A 24,480-nucleotide genomic window follows, 5' to 3' on the forward strand; every position below is an offset into this window, starting at 1 on the left:
CTCACAGTTCCACATGGTTCCTCACAGTTCCACACAGTCCCACACAGTTCCTCACAGTTCCACACTCCATTCCTCACAGTTTCATGCAGTTCCTCACAGTTCCTCACAGTTCCACACAGTTCCTCACAGTTCCTCACAGTTTCACACTTAGTTCCTTACAGTTCCACACAGTTCCTCACAGTTCCTTACAGTTCCCACAAAGTTCCTCACAGTTCCTGCACTTCTCCACACCGGCTCACACACTTCCTCACACGGTTCTGTGGCTCCTCACGTGGCCACATGCACTGCCTCCCAGTTCTTCAGTTTCCCACACGGCTCTGCACACAGGCTGCCACATTTCCCCTTAGGCCTCCCCATGCCCCACAGTGCTTCTGTTTTTCACACAGCTCTCCACAGCATTCCACACAGGTCCACACAGCCCCGTTTCACCCACTTTCATAGTTTCGCACAGTTCTGCACACAGTTTCTCAAGTGGGTCCTCTCATAATACCTCAGACGGGGGCTCACGCAGCTCCTCTCAGGCCCTGGCAAGTTCCTCCGTGTTCCCGCACACTTCCCCCCCGTTTCCTCCACATTTCCACAGATCCCCCAAATCCCTGACGTAGCGTTCACGTGGTTCCCCATGCCTTTCCCAGCAGCCGCCTACCTGGCTCCGCGCAGTTTCTCACAGCTCACCACTGCTCCCCGAGCAGCCACATGGCTCCTCAGCGTTCCCTCACGCAATTCCCACGCGGCCCCACACCACTCCACACACCTCTGCTCCCATTTTCACAGGTCCTCAGAGTACACGCATCTCCAGCTCCACGGAGCCCTGACGTGGGTACCCACATGAGCGTACACTTCCCCCAAGCGGTTTCCCCAAATGCTTCCCACCTGGTTCCCCGCCTTCCCTACACGATCACATTCAGCTTCTCACAAATCCTCCCACAGTTCCCCACGCAATTCCTCACACGGTTCCTCACATACTTTCCCACAGAGCTTCTCCCATAGCTCCACAGACAGCTCTGCACGGTTCCCTCATGTGATTCCACATAGCTCCCCACGCTGTGGCACACACTTCCTCTCCCGGTGCCACGCACAGCTCCTCATGTTCCCACGCAGCTCTGCTCGGGCCCCCAGAGTTTCTCAAGTTCCCCCCATGGTTCCTGAGGCATTTCTTCCTCTGGTCCTCACACAGGTTCTTCCGGCTTCTGACATAGTTGGCCACACAGTTCTCTGCAGGCTCCCCACACAGTTCCTATGGTTCCCCACACAGCTCCCCACACAGCTCCCCACACACAGATCCACACACACAGCTACACACACACAGTTCCCCACACATAGCTCCACAAACAGCTCCCCACATAGCTCCCCACACACAGATCCACACACACAGCTCCCCACACAGCTCCCCACACACAACTCCACACACACAGCTCCACACACAGTTCCCCACACACAGCTGCACACATACAACTCCACACACAGTTCCCCACACAGCTCCCCAAACAGTTCTACACACACAGCTCCACACACACAGTTCCACATGCACAGCTCCACACACAGCTCTACACACAGTTCCACATACACAGCTCCACACACAGTTCCTATGGTTCCCCACACAGCTCCCCACACACAGATCCACACACACAGCTACACACACACAGTTCCCCACACACAGCTCCACAAACAGCTCCCCACACAGCTCCCCACACACAGCTCCACACACACAGCTCCACACACAGTTCCCCACACAAAACTCCACACACACAGTTCTCCACACAGCCCCCCAAACAGTTCTACACACACAGCTCCACACACACAGTTCCACACGCAGTTCTACACACAGTTCCACACACACAGCTCCACACACAGCTCCACACACACAGCTCCCCACACAGTTCCACATACACAGCTCCGCACAGTTTCACATACACAGCTCCCCACACAGCTCCACACACACAGCTCCCCACACAGCTCCTCACACAGCTCCCCACACAGCTCCCCACACAGTTCCACACACACAGTTCCACATACACAGCTCCCCACACAGCTCCACACACAGCTCCACACACACAGCTCCACACACACAGCTCCACACAAACAGCTCCACACACACAGCTCCACACACACAGCTCCACACACACAGCTCCACACACACAGCTCCACACACAGTTCCACACACACAGTTCCCCATACACAGCTCCACAGTTCCACACACACAGCTCCCCACACACACCTCCAGACACACAGTTCCACACAGCTCTCCACACACAGCTCCACATACACAACTCCACACACACAGCTCCACACACACAGTTCCACACACAGTTCCACACACACAGCTCCACACACACTGTTCCACACACAGTTCCACACACACAGCTCCACACACACTGTTCCACACACAGTTCCACACACAACTCCACAAGCAGTTCCACACAGTTCCTCACAGTCCCACACAATCTGCACAGCGGATCGTTCTCTCCTCCCTCCCCACGCTGCTCCACACCACTCCACGCCATTCCCTCACAGTTCCACACGGTTATCACAGCTTCTCACAGTTCACTCCACTCCACACGCAATTCCCCACACAGGTTCTCAGTCTCACACAGTCCCACGCAGTGTCTCATGCCGTTTCCCACACGCTTCCTCTCCCGTTCCCACACAGTTCCTCACGCAGTTCCCCATACGGCCCTCAGTTCCTCACCTGGCTCCCACTCGGGTCCCCCACACCATTCTCCACAGTTCCCCACTCAGTTCCCACACCTTCTCACAGTTCTTCATACAGCCTCACATGTGTTCTTAGTCTCTTGGAACTCCTCACACAGGCCCACACAGCTCTTCACAATTCACACAGTTCTCTGTCCCCAGGGAGCCACTGCCAAGTCCCCAGTGCGTTTCCCAGTGAGCATGTCGCGACTCCTCACAGTGGCGCCCGCTAACCCTGTCTCACACATTCCCACGCTGGCTCACTCCGTTCCTGCCCGGTCCCTCGAACGGTTTCACAGCTGCCCACGCGGTTCCTCACACAGTCCCCAGCCTCGCCCCAGGCAGCTTCACACATGGCACCCTCCGTGGCACCGCCCACTCCACACATGCTCGTCTCCCCGCCCTGGCCCCGTCACACCTATGGCTGCTCGGAGTCTAGCACGCCTGTCACCCTCTTCCTCTCATGGCTCCCCAGCCCCCTCCATGCCCGAGGGGCTCCTCCGCGCCCCTCTCAGCTCATCCCAGGGCCCCCACGCCCCCCAGGCCACCCTTTCCCACCTCAGCGTCTCCCAGCAGTCTCTGTCCCAGGCCCTGCCATGAGGCCACCCCAGACGCCCTGTGTCCACGCAGACAAGGCACCTCATGGGGCCTCCCACACTTGTTTTCTTCCTTCCCGGGATCCACCCCCATGTCGCCCATCTCCCAGCGCACTCACTGCCCACCCCGCCCCTCACCACAGGGCGCCAATGCAGTGCAGATGCCACCACCAGCCTCCAGCCCCCGCCCCAGGGCTGAAGGAAGCCACTTACCTTGTTGGGTCCGGAGTCCTGAAAAGGAAGAGACAGAGAGAGGCTGAGGCCTGGAGCGAGGCTGGCGCAGGCTGTGGGGGCGGAAGAGCAGGTGGCCCAGCTCCCTTGCCCCGGCCGTGACTCAGGCTCTACCGCCCCGTGGTCTCCTTGACAGCAGCTCCCCCGGGGCAGGATCCCCCCAGGGCTGCCCTTCCCTAGCCCAGGCCATTGGTGGTGCTGGGGGACAGGGCTGCCTGCTGCACGGGGCCAACCGTGGCTACAGCCCCAATTTACAGGCGGGGAAACTGAGGGTCCCGGGAGAAACCAGGGCCACTACCCCTTCTCCAGCATGTGACACTCTGGCCATCTCTGGGCTCTCCCTTGAACCCAGCCACCACCCAGACACATGGCCTGGAAATGGGTGACAGGGGCAGGATAGGGTCCCCGAAGACCCCCGGGGGTCTGGCTGCAGAAGCCGGGCTGGGCCACTCACCATTTCAGCCAGGGCGGAGATGACCTTGCCCAGGGTGGTTAGCGACTTGTTGATGTTGGCGCCCTCCTGTGGGCAGAAAAGACAGTGGGGTTGGGACACGGGGGACCCCTGGGGACTCCTGCTCTGGAGGGACGCCTTGCGTGGACCTGTACGGTGTGGAGTGGAGGCCACCACCGCAGCTGCTGCTCCCTGGGGCCACAGAGACATGGGGTGCCCTGGCAGAAAGCCAGTTGGAGCCTCTGGCCAGGAACACGTCTCCCAGTGTTGCCCTCAGTGCCATGAAAACCCTGATACCATCCCGTGTCCCCCTGAAACGCTTCGGGGCCCCTGCCCAAACATCAGGTGCTGAGGTCAGCGGGGATCGAGGAAACACACTCCTTCCTGACCCTGGCACTGCTTTCCCAGGGGTGCCCCGGCCTCTGGCGCAAAATCCTCGGGGCCCGAAACAGACCACCGTCCCGCCAAGCCCCTGACCTGTGTGCCCAGCGCTGGTGCCCCAGGCACAACCCTCAGTTGCTGGCAGCCCAAGACCCCAGCCTATGCCCACCCTCCCTGAGCGGGCTCATCCTCAGGGTGGCCCAGGCCCCCGGGACCCCAACAGAGCCCTCCTGCCGCCCACCCTGTAGCAGGCCAGGTGTGGACACGGGACCCACTGCAGTCCCTGCATGGCGGCATGGTCCCTACCTTGAGGCGTGTGCCCTTGGCTCCCGTGGAGTCGGCCCGCTCGCTCCCAGCCAGGTCCACCAGGCTGATTTTGCTCACCTGAAACAGCAGACGCGTCACATGCACGAGAGGCCGCAAGATGCACGGGGGCGTCCCAGGACCCCTGGGCAAGATCTCCATGGCTGCTGAAGGAGCCCCAGCCAAGCGTCCCCTCCACAAGGCGCCACCCCTCCCCAGGCCCAGCAGTCCTGACCCCACAGTTTCCACCTGCACCTCCGTCCCAGCTCTCCCCACGCCCTGCCCGAATGAGTGCACAGCCACCTCCCCAGGGGAGCATGGGCGCTGCCACCACACGCCAGGCGCTTTTCACACAAGGGCCCACTCTCTCCCCACGGCACCCATGAGGTGCGACTGTCACTGTCCTCACTTCCACAGATGGTGCTCAGTGTCCGTGGTGGGATTGGAACCCAGCTCCAGGAGGCCCTGGCCCTGCTCAGCCACCTCACGGGCCATGGCTGCACCTAGCGAAGTGGGCACCAGCCAGGCTCCCGACAGGGGCACCTGCAGCCTGGGGTGGGAGGCCCTGCACCGAGAGGCCCGGCCCCTCCTGAGCCACAGCTGCAGGGCAGGACTTGCCCACAGATACCGCAGGACCCCCTCAGTGCCCACCAGCGAGGGCAGCAGGGCAGGTAGTTGGGCCGACCTCATCCAGCTTCACCCCCGTCTGTCCCCCAACCCACCTCAGCCATCCTGAGACCTCGCTCACTGTTTGATGGAGTCCCGGTCAGGAGGATGTGCCTGGCAGACCTCCAGCACCATCTGGGACTGAGCAGTCCTCCCTCCACTCAGCACCTTTGTGCTCCCCACGCGGCTGCCTGAACGAGCCCCCAACCGGGAGATGGCTGAGGTGCCCCCGGGCCTAGATGGCTGGGGCACGAGGGCAGGGGGCAGAGTCAGAGATGGTCAGGGAGAGGCTGGGTGCCCTCCCACTGCCCCTCCTAGAAGCCTGGACTGGCTGTCCAGGCAAAAACCCCAGAAGACGGACCCCTGGCCTGGTCCGTGGAGAACACCAAGGCACGGGAGAAGGGCCTCTGGGGCAGGGTGGGGGACGTCCACACCTGGTGCCAGTGTAAGTGTGAGGACACTGCCCGCCCCGCACAGGCCAACCTTGGGCCCAATGTCCTTGTGCTGCCCCCACTGGCCTGACCTCCACCCCCACCCCGACCACCAACCACTGCCCTCGGTGGCACCGCCTGTGAGGCCATTCACTCACCTTCTCCGTGGTGATGTTGGTCTCTGCATCATGGCGCTTCTGGGTGAAAATGATGTTGAAGACAGCATGGGAGCGGCTGCTGGTCTCATTCATGTTGGTGGCCGCCACGGTCCTGAGGAGCAGAAAGCCACACACGGTTACCCCTCGTCCTGTGGCCGGGTGCAAGTTCACCGGTGGTGCCAGCCCTCCAAACCAGGTCATCGGGGGGCAGCTCCCCCAGACCCCAGGAGCCACTCTGCCGGTCCTGGCACTGATGGTCCCACCTGCCAGGACTCCAGCAAGGCCCACGGCCACCTGCCCACAGTGGCATCCTCAGCCCCAGCCCTTGCCTAGTGTATTCAGGGCAGCAGTAGCTGGGGAAGCATCCCACTCCTGGGCACAGAGAAGCCCATGCAGTGCCCAGCTGGGCAGGAGCCCTCCATGGCCATGATATGGGAGGGGAAGGGGCTGTCCACTGTCCACCCCACCATGGCCCACACCCGTGGCTCTGGGAAGCCAAGGAGCCTGCCACACCCCACAGGAAATGTCATGGTCAGCAGGGCGGTCCTCCAGAACGGGAAGCCCAAGGCTGCTGAGGGTGGCCTGGAGTTGGTCCCGATGCCACCCTGACCTGCCAGGGACCTCAGGAAAGGCTCCCAAGACTCAGCGGATGGCATGCGGCAACCCAGGGTCCGCTCCAGCAAGGAGTCACAGTGACGGCCACGGTGCGCTGTGGACCTCATCAGGAACAGCACCCCCACCCACTGGCCCTTGTGGGGCCACCGAAGGGGTGCAGGATGGCGCAGAGTGTGACTCACAACCTCAGGAACTGAGAGTGACAGGGACCATCACCTCACCCTCAGGAAGTCCTGGGTGGCGGAGGGGGTCTGTTGCCATGACAACCAGGGCATCTCAGGCAGGAGGCCCAGGGCAGCAGAGGCCAAGGAGCCGGGTTGTTTATTGCTGTAGCACTGTGCAGCCAACCACCCCCCACATGCCCCGACCCCAGCACGCTGGCCCCCACACAGAATCTGGACCCCTGGGACTGGCAGAACAGCTGCCCCACCAAGGCAGCAGCCACAGATGCTGCTAGCAGCCCCTGGGTGCCTCAGCTGGAGGACGCAGACCCCCGTGAAGGAGAAGCCCCATGAAGGTGACGGTGTCCCCTGCACAGGGGGAGCCCTCGGCCTCTCTCGGGCTGGCACAGGCCTGAACGACCTCAGGCTCAGGAGGCCACACCTCCACGGGGCACAGATGGACCCTACAGAAAAGGGCCAGGACCAAGGCAAAGGGGCTTCCTCCGGGGAGAGGCGGCGGGACAGGAGGGCAGGGAGGATCGGCGAGTCCCCCCACATACCTGGCCTTGTTCCCTGAGTCCATGAGGTCCTGGATGTCATTGTAGGAGGTAACAGCCAGCTTGGAGAGGTCCTCAACATAGGGCCCCAGCAGTGGGTGCTCCCTCACGCGAAGGTTGCCCTTGTTCTTGGGGTTCAGGAGGTCACGGACACGCTCACAGTAAATCTCCATGTAGCTGACCTGCAGGGCAGAGCCGGGCCGTCAGGACCCCTAAGACCAGGGAGTGCGGCTGCCACTGGGGGGACCCCTGAGTGAGGGGGTGGGGGCTACCATCAGGACCCCTGAGTGACAGGGCGGGGGCTGCCACTGGGGGGACCCCTGAGTGAGAAGGGGGGCTGCCTGCTGGGCCCAAGTGACGGGGATGGGGGCTGCCGTCAGGACCCCTGAGTGAGGGGATGGGGGCTGCCGTCAGGACCCCTGAGTGAGGGGGTGGGGGCTGCCGTCAGGACCCCTGAGTGAGAAGGTGGGGGCCACCATCAGGACCCCTAAGTGATGGGGTAGGGGCCAACATCAGGACCCCTGAGTGAGGGAGTAGGGGCCAACATCAGGACCCCTGAGTGAGGGGGTGGGGGCCACCATCAGGACCCCTGAGTGAGGGGGTGGGGGCCGCCATCAGGACCCGTGAGTGAGAAGGTGGGCGCCACCTGCTGGGCAGCGGACTCCCAGTCTGCAGCTCCTGTGTGTATGTGCGAGGCAGGGGTGTCAATCCGGCCTCCCTCACCACGGCCATCCTGGGCTCTAGGACACACGCATGCCAGGGCCACCCCGCCACAGCAGGCATGGCCAGGCCCTGAGCTCTGAGGTGCCTGTCCCTGCCCCAGCACAGAGCAGCTGCTGGAGAAGCACCTGCTAGGTGGGGATCACCTCGTCGCTCTGTGCTTTGGGGGTCTCGAGCCCTGCCCAGGCCCGTCGTCTTGCCTGCCACTTGAATGAGCGAGGGACAAGCTGGGTGCGCAGGCCCGTGGTGGGCACTCACTTTGCATCAGAAAAGCACTGCCAGCCACACCGGATTCCCAGCCCTGCCCCAGGGGCCGACAGCAGGCGGGGGGACCCTACCTCCACCGAGTAGGACATGTTGTCATTGGTCGTATCGTTGATCCGAGAGAAGAGGTCCTCGCAGAGCTGCAGGAATGGGGGGACAGTCAGCCAGGGACGGCTGGGGCTGCTCCCTGGATCCCCGCCCCTTGCGATGCTGTGGGCAGCCTGTGCCAGGCGGGATGCCACCCTCTCAGGCCCCTCTTGCACCCTCACCACACACATCATGGTAAAGGCACTGAGAAAGTCTGTAGCCGAGGAGCCAGTGTCTCCCTCTTAACTCAGGGGTCCCTGGCTGGTATCTGATCCTTTCCTGTGTGTCGTCTACCCCTCCCCCTGGCTCTGCCATCCTACAGACATCACAGCCACGTCCCTTCCCTCAGCAGGCAAAGTACTAGTGACCAACTCAGGTCCAGAGACCTGCCCAGGGGAATGGCTGGGGACTCGGTTCCTGCAGCAAATGAGGAACTGCTGTGTCTGGTGTTTGGTCACCTCTGTCCTGAGCACCTCTCTCTGCCCACACTGCCAGCCCTCACACCCTCAGAGATCAGCTGCCCCAGCCAGGGCTCTCCCAGCTGCTGTCTTAGGCACATGATCAAGGTGGACCCTGTCCAAGGCCAGGGCGCTTCCCGCACCTAGGGCCTGGGTCTGCAGCTTCACAGCCACATCTGGCTCTCACCTGCCCCAATCCCACCGTTGACCCAGCTGGCCTTCCCCTCCTGACTCCCTGCTCTCTGGGGGCTGCTCTCAGGGGCGCCTGGCCTGGAGTTCTCAGCCTCAGCTTGTCCCGCCCCATCCACCGGGGCTGCCCCCGCCTGCCCCCCGCCTCGTGCCTGCGGGATGATGCCCTGCTGGTCTTTCTCCTGCTTGCCCATCATGGTGTAGGACTTGCCGGCACCCGTCTGCCCGTAGGCGAAGATGCACACGTTGTACCCCTCAAAGGCGTGCTGCAGCATCTCCTCGCCAATGTCCCGGTACACCTGCTTCTGCGATGCATAGTTGATGTCCTCGGGCTGGAGGACAAGGAAGGAATGAAGCTGCAGGAGGCTGGGTGCACCCGAGGCTCAGCCCTTCATGTCCGTGGAGCCAGGGGGTGCCCAGGGCCTCAGGGTGCCAGGGCAGCACAGCGGGGAGGGATGCCTAACCCCCATCCTACTCCTGCCTTGTGGGGTAGCTTCTTGGAGGAGGAGCCTTCTGTGTCCCAGATGAGGGATGAAGAGCGGCCGGCCAGGCAGGAGGCAGGATGGGTTCCAGCAGAGGGAACAGCATGTGAAAGGCCCAAAGGTGGGACCTCAAAATCAAAGTAAGTTCCATGTGACTGTGACAAGCAGGGGTGACAAGAGCTGGGAATGGGGACAGGGTGCGAAGACCCAGAGACCCCACAGGCTGGGCTACGGCACCTGGACACTGTCCTGAGGGCAGCGGGGCACTTTAGGCAGGGGACAGGGTGGTTGGCTGGGGGTCATCCTGGAAGGAGGACGGACTGGATGGGGAAGGCAGAAGCAGGGAACCCTGGGGCTGTTATGGGGGGCAGGTGCTGAGATATAGACATGAGGGGCTTAGATGAGGAGGCTGCACGTCTTCTAGAAGGGTCCAGGAGCTGGCAGGTGGAGGACGGGGTCAGTGTGGACTGGATGGGGGAGGAGGGAAGGAGAAGAGTCCAGGGGTCTCCTGGGCTCCCAGAGTGAGGGCACAGCTTCCAGGCAGGCTCAGGGTCAGCTTTGGGCATTCTGACTTCGGGACATCCGGGGAAAAGTCACCAGCAGGTGGACGGACACAGTTCTGACCCTAGAAAGTACCCACAGGGAGCTGAAGGCCCTCAGTCCCTGCAGCCTCCATCACTGCCTTCGCTGGGGACCCTGCATGGGCCGGCCGCTCAGGGTGACCTTGCAGGGGAGCACGGTGGGGTCCTCACCCCAGTTAGAGAGGAATGAGCGGCTCAGAGAGGTTGAGGGACCCTGAGGGCCACATGGCCTGCACACTGCTGCCCGCCTCCCCCGACCCAGGGTCCCGGCTTACCGAGGTGTGCGACCAGTAGGAGTAGTCAAAGCTGAAGCTTTTGGGTGTCTCCTTGGGCTGTTTGGGATTAACGATGGCTGCGGGAGGGAACATAGGTGGTCAGCGTGGTGCTGAGAGGGACCCTGACTAGCTGGCATCTACAGTCCAAGGTTGGGAGGTCGTCCTGAGAGGCCTTGGGCCCCAGACAAGCCAGGTCCCCAAATTGGAGGGGACCTAGGACCCCACTCCCAGGCAGACGACCTGTCTCTGCCCCCTCTTTATGGTGGGCCCTGCCATATACAAATGCCTGAGGGCACCACCATATCAGCCTGCAAGGCTCTGCGTCCTTCTCCCGCAAAGTCCAACTGGCCCCCCTCAAAGGCAGCCACCCAGGGAGGATCCTTCCCACCTGCAAGCCACAGCCCCTCCATCTCTGGAGTCCACCCTGGGCTCACAGCCCTGCCCTGCCCCCTGCCCAGGCCTTTCCGCTCGGGCTCAGCATGCACGTGCCTGAGAAGCGCTGGAAGCCTGGACGTCCATCACGTTTGTGTCATGCCCGTGTGGTTCTTCTAGGCTTGCTACTCTGAACAGAGCTCTATGGGACTGTCTTCTGCCAGAGGCCCTCCTCCCCCTCCCTCCTCTACCCAACTTCAAGCCCAGTCCCAGGCACCCTGGGCTGGCTTCAGGCAGTGCTCACAGAATGTCTGTTCATCAAACCCAGAACAAATCCATGAACACGTGATGATGTCGCTGCCCACAGCCGGCACCTGGGGGGATTTCCCAGGAGCAGTCCCAGTGTGAGTATCCTCCCAGGAGCTCCTCCCACCCACACAGCCTGCAGGTGTCTCAGGGATGCAGCACGCCCACCGCCACCTTCCATCCTTGCTCCCAGCGTTTCCCTGGCCCTGGACAGGTCTGGACCCTGCAGGCTGTGGGTCCTCAGTGGCCAGAAGGACAGGACCCGCTGCCCCCTGGAACACTGTCTGAGCCCAGAATCAGTGTTGACAGGGGCCTGGAGGCCTGAGGCAGTCCCCTCCCAGGTTCTCACCCCCAGGAGGAACACTGGCCAATCTTGGTCAGGGAGCCCCTGGAGACCATCACCCTCACATCAGCAAACCCGCAGAATGAAGCCCTCACGGCACCATCCCGTGCTTGCAGATGAAGGCTGGAGATGAGGCTCTGTCTGCCCCGGATTGGTTTTTCTCAGCCAACATGGGCTGGGGGCCAGCGGCACAGCCTCCAGGATGCCCGCACCCTCCGCGCCAGCATGCACCCTGGGGACCTGCCACCAGGACCACGGAGAACAAAATACTCCAGTTATGAGCTAAACTGCGTCCCCCTCCCCCAATTTCATATTTTAAGTCTTTAGCCCTAGTATCTCAGAATAGGATCACATTTGGAGATAAAGCTGCTGCAGATGTAATTAGTTAAGATGAGGTCCTACTCCGTGAAGATGGGCCCTAATCTAGTGCTGCCATGTCCTTATAAAAGAGGAGATTTGGAGACAGATGTGCACAGGGAGGGTGCCATGAGAGCACGAGGACAGAAATCAGGGTGATGACAAGCTAGGAATGCCAGAAGCAGCCGGCAAGCCCCAGAAGCTGGAGGGCTTGGACAAGTGCCCCTCATGGCTCAGGAACAGCCACCCCTGCCACCACCTTGATCTCAGACCAGACTTCTGGCCTCCAGAATCACAAGATAGTACACTTCTGTTTGTGGTGCTTCCTTATGGCAGCTCGGGGCCCTGAGACCCCCTCTGCCTGTCCACACCCTACTGCTGCCCCAGGCTCGGTGATCTTGCGGGAAGGCACCTGGGCTGTGTTCTCTGGCCAAGCGTCCTGCTGACAGCACAGACATCATTGGCAGCCCTGTCCCCAGGGCAGATCCAACTTCAGGTCCCAACCGGACCCCCATCCCTGGCCTGAGGATTTCCAGGAAACACCCAGGCACCCTGGGCAGCCAGCAGGAGGGAGCCGGGCACTGACCATCACAGCCCTATCCTCGGAGGTAAGAGAGGCCACGTCCGTGCTGTCCAGGAGCAGAGGCAGAGAGGAGGCCGAGCTGCCCTGACTTCAACACCTTACAGGACCCAGGCAATGGCCAGGACCCAGGCAACGGCACCCATGGTGCCACCTCCGGAACCCCAGCACGGATCAACCAGCCCTGTGGAAACAATTGCAGCGCCTTCCTGAGCACAGCCCGGCTGGGCCTCCCCAGCTCTGACAGAGAGGCCTGGGACCCCTTGCTCAAGCCAGCAACAACCACCCTGTCCACCTCATCCCCCTCACCCTGCTGCACTTGGGCCCGGCTCCCCTCACAGGCCTGGCCCCCATCCCCACACCCCTTCCTGCCCCATCCACCCCCTCGCCTCACCCCCCTGCACCCAGGTCGGGCTCCCTGCACAGGATGGGACCCCATCCCCACACCCCCACTAGCTCTTGCTCCTTGTCCAGCCCTGGAGGCCAACCCTGCTCAGATGAAGCCCTGGTGCCACACCCCACATGGGCCATGAGCTCTATGAGGTGGGGGTCCCCAGGACAGGGCACAGGTGGTACCCAAGGAATGCCAGGTAGGTGGGGGACAGAGGGCAGCATGGGTGAGTGGGCAGGAGTGGGGCCCAGTCACAGCTGTAAATGGCCTGGGCCCCAACCCCTCCCAGGTCTGTGTTGTGACCGGGACCCCCACCCCACCCTGGCCCTGTCTCCACCCCCATCCCAGGCCCTGTATTGTGGCTGGGACCCCCACCCTACCCTGTCCCCAACCCCACCTCCAGGCCATGTATTGTGTCCGGGACTCCCACCCCACTCTTGCCCTGACCCATCCCCTCCCATGCTGTGTTGTGGCTGGGACCCCCACCCCACCCTGGCCCTGCCCCTACCCCTACCCCCGCCAGGCCATGTATTGTGTCCAGGACCCCCACCCCATCCTGGCCCTGACCCATCCCCTCCCATGCCTGTGTTGTGGCTGGGACCCCACCCCACCTTGGCCCTGCCACCCTTCCCACACCCTGCGTTGTGGCTGGGATCCCACCCCACCCTGGCCCTGCCACCCTCCCCACACCCCGTGCTGTGACTAGGAACCATCCTCTGTCACTACAGATGGGCCCCAAGCTCCAGAAAGGGGAGGTCCTCTCCCCAGGTCACACGACACACAGCCAGACTGGAAGGTAGGGTCCCCGCAACACTTCCCAGCCCTGAGGTCCGCCAGGCCTGTGGAGACAGGCAGCCCCTCTTTCAGCAGCCGGCTTCTCACAGAGACCTCCCCAGTTCTGCTGGAGAAAGAGCTTTTTTTTTTTTTTTTTTTTTTTTTGGCCAGGGTCTGGAATTTTTTCCTTGTGCAGGTTTGAGGAAGGAGGAGGGAGAAACAGGTCCTCCTGGGGCCTGCTGGGCTGGGCTCCTCAACCAGCCCCTTTAGGGCCCCCATCTCCTCCCGCCCCGGGCTCTGGCCAGGCCCCCAGAGCTGGGCCCCTCCGAGGCCGGCGAGGTGCCCAGTATCAGGCAGCCTTCCCAGGGCTCTGCATGGGCCTGCAAAGGGCTGGACGCTGAGACAACAGACAGAGGGAGGGGTAGAGGGAGGAGTGGGGGGAGCTGGAGGAAGCGGGACAGGAAAGGAATGGAACACAGCCCTTTTCTCAGAGTCTCAGCGTCCCTGCGGCCTTGAGCACCAGGTGTGAGGGCTGAGCTGAGCTGGCTCTCCCTGATGGAGCCTGCTGTGGGCCGAGCGTGTCCCCAGATTCATATGCAATGCCCTGACCCCCAACCAGATGGCATTTGGAGATGGGGCCTTGTTTGGTGGTGAGGGTGAGACGAAGCCACGAAGTCGGGAACCTCATGGTGGGATGAGTGACTTTAAAGAAGGGGAAGGGACCCGAGCTCCCTGGGCCAGGCAAGGACACAGCAGGAAGGCAGCGTCTGCAGGCTGGGAAGACAGCCCTCTCACAATCCAGATCTGCGGCGCCTTGATTGGACTTCCGCCTCCAGACCGCCGAGAAGGGAGCATCTGCTGTTTAAGACGCCCACTCCGCAGCGTGCCTGGACCTCGGAGTCTGGCCTCCACAACAGGGGAGACATTTCTGTCGTTTGAAACCACTCAGTACGTAACCCTTTGTAACAGCAGCCCCAGGGACCATACGGTGCCACTGCTGCCCGTGTGGAGGGGCTTGTCCAGCTCCCCGACTGCTCAGGATTAGGGGAGCCCACAGTGGAAGCCAGGGACCTGGGGTCACGCCCACCCTGGGTCCAAGTCCCCACCTGTGGGCGAGGGCAGGGATGAGAGGCCACCCCAACCCTGGGCCTCCTCTGCATGGCCAGAAGAGCATAGAAATGATTGGGGATCTCAGGGAGTACCCAGCACCATCCCTCACTACTGCACAGGCGGGGAAACGGAGGCCCAAAGGTATGCCATCTAGCCAGTGTCACACAGTGAGTAAGTCATGAATGCAGCCAGGCCCCTCACTCCAGGAACTCACTTCAGGGGCCGCACATGGCTGAGGGTCCGCGTCCCCAGCCAGCCTCCAGCATCTGCAGAATGGCTGGGCAGGCTCAGGGCCCTCATGTCCTCCAGTCCTCAGCGCAGAGAACGTGACGTGAGGAGACAGGAGGACGACACGCTCAACTTCTGACCCCAGGCCAACCCACACCAGCTCAGCCAGGCCGGTGGCTCAACTTCTGACCCCAGGCCAACCCACACCAGCTCAGCCAGGCCGGACCAACGTGCACCTAACGGACAGCTAGGCCAGCACACAAAACTGCTAGGTTTGGTGTGTTCAAATGAAGAGGATTATTTATACAGGTGATGATTACAGGATGACAGTTAAATTTACTTTCAAATGCTTCTAATTTCTGCATCACAGCGGAGCTACAAGGCACGCTTTAGAGAGTGGGGCCTCTCCTCATGTTTTGAGATTCCAGGAACAGTCAGCAGCTACACCAGGCAGGCAGGGCAGGCTGTCCAGGTCACCTCCCCATGACATTCTCTGAGGGGCCTGGCACAACCCCCACCATCTTCCAAGGGGCCTGGCACACCAGCCAGGGCAGCCACTCCTGGTTCTATCGATCTGAGCAGCAGCTGAGAAGTCACCAGGGACAGTGGCTCCTGTGGGTGCTTCTGGCAGGTGGGCACCACCCGCACCCTCTCATGCCCTGTCTGCAGGTGTCCTCCTGGGCTTGTTCTGGGGCAGGTCAACCCTCTGGAACACCCTGGTCCCTCAGCCACCAGGAGAAAAGCCCATGACCACCTTCCTCCGGCTTCCCTGCGTCAGGGCCAGTCCTTCTCTCCTGAGCTCCCTCAGCCCGTCACCCAGATTTCTGACATAGCTTCCAGCACTTTCTTCCAAAACCACCACTGGTTTGCTTTCTCCAAAATGAAAAAAGCTTTGCTAGAGATTTTTCCTGATTATTCATTCTTCTGCCACTCTTTTCCCTCACCCCACCTCGCTGTCTCCCACGCACACGCACATCCGGTGCACACAGGACCTGCAGCGAGTGCCCATCTGCCCTTTACCTACATACAGTCTCACTCTTGGGCTCTGTGCTGACCTTTGCCCCCTTCCCCACAACATTGTGTGGTATTTTCCCAAGGCTGTAAGCACAAAGCTTTCAGGAGCACTCGAGTCCACTGCTGGGACAGACTTAACATCCCTTCAGCAGCTCCCAGCTGGTGGGCATTTGGGCAGTTGTCCTGGGCTTGGTAAAACAGCACCAGGGTGAACGTCTCAAATGCACACCTTTGAACACTTGCTGGATAATCTTCGTTGCATTTCACGCAAGCAGCCTGGTGAGGTCGGCATCACACGTCTGATATACATCACCAGGCCGCGCCCCCCGCCAGTGGCCTGGGTGCCTGTCCCTGCCACACTCACAACCTGCCTTTTACACGTGGGCCGACCTGGGGCCCTGGCTGTCCTGGTGCGTCGCTGGCTACAGTGGGCAGGACACTGATCTCATGTGTTGTCTTGGCTCTGTGGCTCTTCATTTTCCCGAGGATGAAGGTGACGACGTCTGAAACATTCCAGGTGTCCTGGAGGAAACACCCTGGCGGGCTCTCCACCCCATTCTGGGTCCACGGCCCATCCCTCCTCCCTGGTTTCAGAACTTTGCTGCAACTCCGCAGACGTTTGATTGAGTTTGGTGATCCCCGGAAGATCAGCACCTCGGAAGAGGTTGGTGTCTTGCATGTGTTCACCTTTGAGAAGGGGCGTTTCCTTCAGGACCTAGCAGTTGCCCAAAAAAAAGTGTAGGGGCTCCTGCGTTCCCCTCCTGACCTCCCTGGCCTGCCTGGACTTCTGCTCGGAGCAGAGGCTGCTGGCACACAGGCGAAATCCCAGAACTCCAATGTCTTCAGGGCAGGACAGGATCCAAGCATCTGAAGCAGGGCGTCTCGCTTCAGGTTTCAACCTCGCTGGCCTCACTGGCCAAAGGAAACATGGCTGCCCACAGACACAGCTCTGGCCTCTGGCTCCTAAGCCCTGGGGAAAAGCTTTGGTTCAGCCTTTGTTCTCCGGGCCAGAGGACAGGGTGGCATGAAGCAGGTAAAAACCACTGGGGCATGAGGTCTCAGGTCCAAGCCTGTACTGCTGTCTCTGAACCGGCAGCTCTGTGGGGTCTGGGCCAGCGCAGCCTCAGCCAGACAACCTTTCACCAGGTGGGCAGCACTGCCAGTGTCGAGGTCTTGGCAATGCTGGCTCACCTCCAGGCTGCACCCTCCCATTTCTGGATCCTATGAGGGGAAATGCAAAATGGGGCAGCCGCCCACCCAGTGCACCTGGAGGCCGGGCCAGGGAGCAGGTCGGAGGCTGCAAGGGGGCCCCTCGCCCACCCTGGCCATCACTTCTGTGACACCCATCCCAACCCGCCCAACTGCCTAACCCTGTCATTTAGGGTCTGGCCTGAGGCTGGGCCATTCCCAAGGTTCAGGGGCAGGAGGATCCCATCTCTGAGACTTTGTTTTTCCATCCACTCTGCTTCCGGTGATCTTCAGCTGCTCGATGGGTCTGATTCTTGTCACTGTGCCAACCATGGAGCTCCCCATGACCCACACGCAAGACTAAGGTGGCAACTGTGCTGCTGTCACCCAGTGGAGGATGGAAGGGGATTCACAGGGCCCTTCCTGATGTCCTGGGTCACCTTACAATGACACAGCAGAGCCCGTTGGGGCGTGGCACAGGCGCCCTCTGCCCACCCAGGGCCACAGTGCTCACCAGAGGTCATGGTTCCCACCTGGAGTCAAAGTTCACACCCAGAGCCGTGGTTCGCACCTGAGGTTACATTTCGCACCCAGAGTCACAGCTCTGCACAGCCCGAGGCTTCCCACTTAAAGACAAGGGTCCTGCCACCTGAGCAATTTCTCCGATCACAAAAGGCCAGGGCTGCAGTCGGCTAACGCAGCGAGCATTGTTGGAGAAGCACTCACCTTCCTGGGCAGGACAACCCGGAGGTGCGTTGTGTTCATTCGAGGGCCCCAGCAAGGCCAGGCCCCCGGCCACGGAGGTCACCCACTTACAAACGCACCTCTGTCAGCTCCCCGCAAACTCCCCACTCTCCCACCATGCGTCCTAGGACCACCTCCCAAATAAACTCTTGGCGCTCAAATCCTCATCTCTGGGTTTGCTTCCAGGGACCAAGCAGACAAAACAATTCACCATAACGAACAGTCAGGATGCAACCCTGAAGTGCACTGGGGTCCCACAGCCGCAGCAGCCCCCATAGCCGGGAGTTTAGCAGGGTCTCCCCAGCCTGCCCACTGCACCATGATTAGCCACAGAGCTCCAAAGGCTTCTGGAAGGATCACCCCTAGGCCAGACAGAGGGTCCGAGCAGAGCCCTCACTTCCACAGGACCTGACAGAGCCCGGAACACTCCCAGTGACACCTGAATCTCCAGTCCCTGAGCAGGCCTCGGAGACCAAACCTAGGGAGGAAGCTTCCTTGGGACCTGAGTGTCCTCCCCTTGGGGCACCCCCCTCCCCACCTGGTAGATAATAGATGACGGCATGTTGGACGGGTGCACGGCACCTGTGAATGGGGAGGCTGTCATTGTCCACATCCCGAAGACCAGGTGGCTGTTCATGTCACCACTCAGCACAGCTGACACTACTTGATCCTGTGACAGCAGCAGCAATTGCAACTGCACCAGAGGCCCCAGCACAAACTGCCCCGCTGAGCCCAGCCAGCCACAGAACGGAGAGATGACAATTGGTTCTTGCTCCAAGATGCTGATATGGTTTGGATATGTGGGGAAACAAATGGGTGTCCTTATAAGAAAGCCAAACCCAGTGACGGGTGTCCTTATAAAAAAAAGCCACATGACAGCAGAGACACAGACACACAGAGGAGAAGGCCACGTGATGACAAAAGCAGAGACTAGAGCGACGCTGCTGCAGGCCAAGGTGGCTGGCAACCACCAGATCCCAGAGAAGGCAGGAACGGTCCTCCCTAGGAACTCAGAGAGAGTGAGGCCCTGCTGGCACCTTGACTTTGGACTTCCAGCCTTCACAGCTGTGAGCGTAAATCTCTACTCTTATAAACCCACTACCATTGGTGGCGGTTTGTCACAGCAGCCCCAGGACACCTACACACCACATAGACAAGAAGATGGACACTGCTCTTGGGGCCAGGTTGACCACGGAGCCTGGCCCGTAGGCACAGGACCACAGCCCCCAGCAACCCGTGGTCGACCTCGATGCCGTGCAGGCCGATACTCACTGGTGGTGCTTCCAGACATCTGAATGATGCACTTGGAGTCGCGGCTCATTTCCCGGGAATTGAAGGGGCGGACCCGCACCGCCACCTTCACCGAAGCCCCGGCCATCGCTGTGGCCTTCGTGGGTCACTCTTTGCAGTAGTGGGAGTCCCAGTGTGCAGGGAAACACCTTGAAAAAAAGGGAAACATGAATTAGAAACAATATCCGAAGAGGCAGGACAGGCACTCTGGCTGCAGCTGAAGCCGCAGGTCTTCTCCACTCCACTCCAAAGCCCCCACGTGACACATGCATGGGGTGGAATCCACAAGGAGAGGGGGCAACACAGATTAATTCTAGAAAGCAGGAGCCCAGCGGGACCAGTGGAAGCCGGCTTCACGAGCCTGGGGAAGCTGGAACCCAACGAAAGAAACAGAGCGACCTGGGTGTGAACGTGAAGGTGGCCTTCACACCCATGGCAAATTCCCTAAGAAGGGTCTTCCCCTGCAGACGCAGGCCCTGGTGGGTCCATGACAGGTCCGCGCAGGCCCCAAGAGCCAGTGCTGGCTCCAGATCAGCATGTCAAGGATGCTTTAAAATGGAACAGTGTTCCAGAATGCCCCATCACGCCCTCCGCACCAAGCACCAGCTGATAGCCACGTCAGCAGTAGCATGGTCTCTGGATTAGCAAGAAAGAGAACCTTACTCAGAAATGAACAGGACAGACAGCCTCAAGCAATGGAACAAAAACCAACATTTTCAGCCCAATTTCCTGCTGGTAATTCATGCAGAAGGAGGCGAGGAACACTCCTGAGCCCCACTGAGGAGGAGCAGCCCGCGAGACATGGGAAATTCAGTACAAGCCAGGGCTGGGGGACCAGCCTCGGCCTTGCCTTTACCCCGGCGGTGTGACTCAGCTTCCTGGGCCTCAGTTTACCGTCTGTGAAATGACAGGGTGGTGGTCAGGAACTCCAAAATGATTTGGCCTCTCGGGCGCTGGGACTCTAAGGAAGGCTCATGAAAACTCCCCACAAAACAGGGACGAAGCAGCCACTGCAAAAGGTCTTTCCAGGCTGACCAGTCAGACGCTGCTGCTGCCCCCGTGGGGCTTGGGGCCTGAAGGATGGGGCTCCTGGGCACAGGGACAGGGACAGGCTCAGGACAGAGCTATTGGTTACAGGAACGGCCAGAGCTCCATGAAACAGAATTAATGCAACCTGACACGAGAGGTTTTTGCCAATTGGTATCTAAACGCTCGAGGGTGCCCGCTCAGTGGTGAGTCCCACATCACCAGAGGCATCCAAGTAGAGCAAAGGCTAGGTGGCCTCCTTGAAACCCTTCCACAATGACATTCCGTGAAAAGGCGACCTTCTGCCTGGTCGTCCCCATCCATAAGTGCCACCCTTGGGAGAATCGGGCCAAAAGCCCCCGTCTTACACTGCCCCAGCCTCATAGCTGTGAAGAAGGGACAAGCCCCTCTGGGCTGCCCCTGAAAGCTCAGGATCAAGAGCAGGAGGGCTCTGTCTGCAGAAGGAAAGGGGGCACAGTGAGCCTGGGACCAAGGCAGATGCTGAACTCCTAGATTCCACCCAGGCCACTCCCCAGGATCCCCAGAACTCCTCTGCAGAACAGGCTGGATGTGGGGCAGGGCTGTCCCTCAGGCAAACAGCTCTTCCAGAGGCTACAGGGGAGGAGGAAGTGCCAGGGCACCCTATGACTAAGTGGGGACAAGTTCCTGATGTGGCTGGACTCATGCCAGCTACACCACAGCCCCTCAGAGCCACAAGGTGCAGCCACGTCTACACTCCAGAGTGCTTCTGCCAACTCTCTCTTCTCCTCACAGCCAGGAGTGGCCGCCAGCGTGGACGGAGGGATGACCTCTGAGAATCTGTGTTTCCTTGTGTTGAAAATCCCTGCACTTTCAAAACTGGAAAAAGTCTTAGGACATTCCAGCCGGGATGGAGAGAGGAACAGGCAAACTCACGAGTCCCTGGCTGGAGCACAAATCCCGCAAGGTTTCTAGGCAGCCATTCTGCAGCACGGCCTGGACCTTTAGGAAGGTCTGTATCCTTTGACTCAGTAATCCCAAGTACTAAAATCGGAAATATTTCGAGATTAAGAAAATATTGATGAAAAGCAGATATTCAACAGTGCAAAATTTCCAGTTCTCCCCAAATTTAGCTATATAAATTCAGTGCAATTCCAATAAGCAAAATATTCCAACAGGACATTCAACGGAATTTGGCAGGACAAGAACATTTTGAAAAATGAGAACAAAGAGGGGAAACATCCCCTACCAGCTATCATATATCCTCTAGAGCTACAATAATTTCCAAAGTCTAGAAATGACACGTGAACAGACTAAGCGTGTCCACAAGCAGACACACACACATACACACAGATTAAAGAAAAACGCAGCAATTTAGGGAATGACGTAGGATCAGTATGGGACAACTGGTTCTCTCCATGTTGGAAAAATAAAGCTAGATATAGAACTTGATCTTTAAAATGTAAATGCATTACAAGGACACAGAGAAGCCTCTGTTCTTGGCTCTGGGGTGCGGAATATGCACACCACAAAGCATGGAAGGCGAAGGCGGCTTGGTGTGTGCAGTGGCCAGCAGCCGACCAATGCACTGCTCAAGAGGTCCGATACCACACTGCAATGTGTGTGAAGGAATCAGTGTGCAGCCGCAAGCCAACATTCCAGAGGAGGGGCTGCCAAGACGGGAGCTGGCCTCCGCAGCACAGCCTCCGAGCGTATTTGCATTCTGCGCATGGGTCAAGAGACCGGGAATCTGGAGTCTTCCCAGACAGAGAGCCGTTGCTGAGGGACTGAGGAAGCTGCAGAGCTTTTGGGCAAGAGAAAGAAACTTGAGAGGCCAAGATTCCAGTAGAGAGAGGTAAAGAACTAAAATGAACAAATGCCCCAAATGCCTAGTCCTTCCCTTAAGACATTTGCCAAATTCTGAAGGTAAGAGAGGTGGGATTTTAAAAACCCAAGCTGAAAACCAAAGAGGAGTCTTGCACAGTCTCAGATGCTAAGGAACAAAGATTTGAGTTCAGGGTCCTCCAGGAGGAGGATCCCCAGTGATCACACCAGGCTCTGGCTGAAAGCCCAGGGAGGCACAAAACCTAAGAGCAGGGCAGAGCCATAGCTCAGATGAGCCTTATGAAAACTACAACCTGCCCTCACTTGGCTTAATTCGGATTTCAGTCTGGCTGCCTGGGAGAGAAAATGGAAGCCATCTGGAGTCTCTACACTCTTTTATTTTTATTTTTTCAAACTCTGTACTCTATATTCTTTTAATAGGCAATGTGTGACATCCAATCAAAACTTAGAAGGTGTAAAATAAAAAAGGACTCTGATTAAAAACAAAGAGGAAAAATAAAATAGAAACACATGAGAGAAAAAAAAAAGAGACACATACCTACACATGATCCAGATCTAGGCATTATTAAACAAGGACTTTATAACAACCCTGACTAATATATTCAAAATAAGAGCAAAAGGACAGAGAATATAAATGGAAAATGGATAATTTTGCCAGAAGACTGGAAACTATAACAAATAATCAAATGGAAATGCTAGATCTGGAAAACAAAATAACTAAAATTAGGAACTCAAGAGATTAGACACAGTTGAAGACAGTGCTAGTAAACTGGAGGATAGGTAATAGAAATATAGAAAATTTAAAACAGATAAGAAGAATGGAAAATATAGACATGAGAGCCAGAAAAGTATAGGACACACTGAAATGGTCAAACATACCTGTAACTGGAATCTAGAAGGAGAAGAAATGGAATGGGGGTGCTATGGTCTGAATGTTTGTGTCCCCTGTCCCATCCAAATTCCTGTGTTGAAATCCTAACCCCTAAAGTGATGGCATTAGGAAGTGGGGCCTTTAGAAGGTGATTAGGTCATGAGTGTGGAGCCTCACAAATGGGATCAGTGCCCTTGCAAAAGAAACGCCAGAGACACCCCTCAGCCCCTCCACCACATGAGAACAGGGCAAGAAGGCGTCTAGGAGCCAGAAAGCAGATCCTCAGCCAATGTGCCTTGCTCTTGAGCTTCCCAGCTTCCAGAACCATGAAAAATAAATTCTGTTATTCATAAGCCACCTGGAAGCAATATTTACAAAACTTATGACCACGGATTGTCCAAAGCTGCTGAAGCACATCGACCCACAGGTTCAAGAAACTCTGCAAACACAAAGCAAGACAAACAACAAAGCCACACAAGGCACAGCACTGCAACAACGTTAGGACCAAAGATAAAGAGATAAAGCTTAAAGTCAGCCAGGAAAAAAAAAAAAAGGCCGGGCGTGGTGGCTCACGCTTAGAATCCCAGCACTTTGGGAGGCCAAGGCAGGCGAATCACAAGGTCAGGAGATTGAGACCACAGTGAAACCCCATCTCTACTAAAAATACAAAAAATTAGCCAGGCATGGTGCAGACGCCTGTAGTCCCAGCTACTCAGAGAAGCTCAGGCAGGAGAATGGCGTGAACCTGGGAGGCAGAGCTTGCAGTGATCCGAGATTGTGCCACTGCACTCCAGCCTGGGTGACAGAGCGAGACTCCATCTCAAAAAAAAAAAAAAAAAAAAAAAAAAAAAAGAAAAGAAATTGACAACTGAATTCTCAACAGAAATGATAGAAACCAAAAGACAAGGTTGCAAAGTTTCAACATGACCATGAAAGAGGTCATAGTAATCATTTACATTCGATTGTCAAGCATACATGTTGTCATTGCTAAGTTAATCATTTAGAAAGTAGAAAACTAATGTATAACTAACAAGTTAATAGAAAAATACCCAAAAATTAAAATTTATTTTATGAATCCAATAGAAGGCAATGAAGGAGAAAAACAGAATATGAAAAGATAACATCAAGTGGAAAAGAAAGAGTTAAGATTGCAGATAAAAGGTCAACTCAGTATGAACTAAATACACCAAGTAAAACATTAAAAATTGTCAGACCAGATTATTTTAAAATTATATTCTGTTAATGAGAGACTCTACATACAAAGGCACAGAGAAGTTCAAATTAAAAGGATGAAAATTTGTGCTTGCTCTATCAGCCACTGAGGAGGAGAAAATATATATCGTACACATTATTTTGTTTATTTATTTTGAGACCAAGTCTCCTGTCTCCAAGACTAGAGTTCAGTGGCGTGATCTTAGCTCACCACAGCCTTGACATCCTAGGCGTAAGCAATCCTCCTGTCTCAGTTTCTCGAGGAGCTGGGACTATAGGTGTATGCCACCACACCTGGCTAGTTTTTTTATTTTTTATTTTGTAGGGATGGGGTCTCACTATGTTAGCCAAGCTGGTCTTGAGTTCCTGGGCTCAAATGATCCTCCTATCTCAATTCCCCAAAGTGCTGGTTTTCTAGGTGTGAGCCACCATGCCCAGCCTCATACATATTCTTTTAAAGTGCACACAGACTGTGTGCTAAAATTGGCCATATGCTGGTCATAAAGCAAACTTCCACAAATATCCATCTTCAATTCAAGTTATAAGGTAGATG

General features: G+C 57.9%; 1 protein-coding gene across 36 annotated transcripts in view; it reads right to left on the reverse strand.

Annotated features, from left to right (window-relative positions):
- Nucleotides 1-24,480, reverse strand: part of KIF1A (kinesin family member 1A) — a 113,727-nt gene that overhangs the window by 70,733 nt on the left and 18,514 nt on the right. For 35 of the 36 annotated variants that reach the window (XM_045368098.3, XM_045368125.3, XM_045368124.3 and 32 more), the window contains exons 2-10: nt 18,977-19,143; nt 10,298-10,374; nt 9,112-9,291; nt 8,300-8,365; nt 7,245-7,423; nt 5,909-6,020; nt 4,657-4,734; nt 3,973-4,038; nt 3,501-3,518 (exon numbers count right to left, since the gene is read on the reverse strand). In XM_045368098.3, the coding sequence (XP_045224033.2) occupies nt 3,501-3,518; nt 3,973-4,038; nt 4,657-4,734; nt 5,909-6,020; nt 7,245-7,423; nt 8,300-8,365; nt 9,112-9,291; nt 10,298-10,374; nt 18,977-19,082 (882 nt within the window). In that variant the 5' untranslated portion in view covers nt 19,083-19,143. Of the gene's footprint in view, nt 1-3,500; nt 3,519-3,972; nt 4,039-4,656; nt 4,735-5,908; nt 6,021-7,244; nt 7,424-8,299; nt 8,366-9,111; nt 9,292-10,297; nt 10,375-18,976; nt 19,144-24,480 lie in introns of those variants that run through there. The other variant, XM_005574848.5, reaches the window with a different exon arrangement.

This window comes from Macaca fascicularis, chromosome 12 (assembly GCF_037993035.2).
Source record: "Macaca fascicularis isolate 582-1 chromosome 12, T2T-MFA8v1.1".
Classification (NCBI taxonomy): Eukaryota; Metazoa; Chordata; class Mammalia; order Primates; family Cercopithecidae; genus Macaca; species Macaca fascicularis.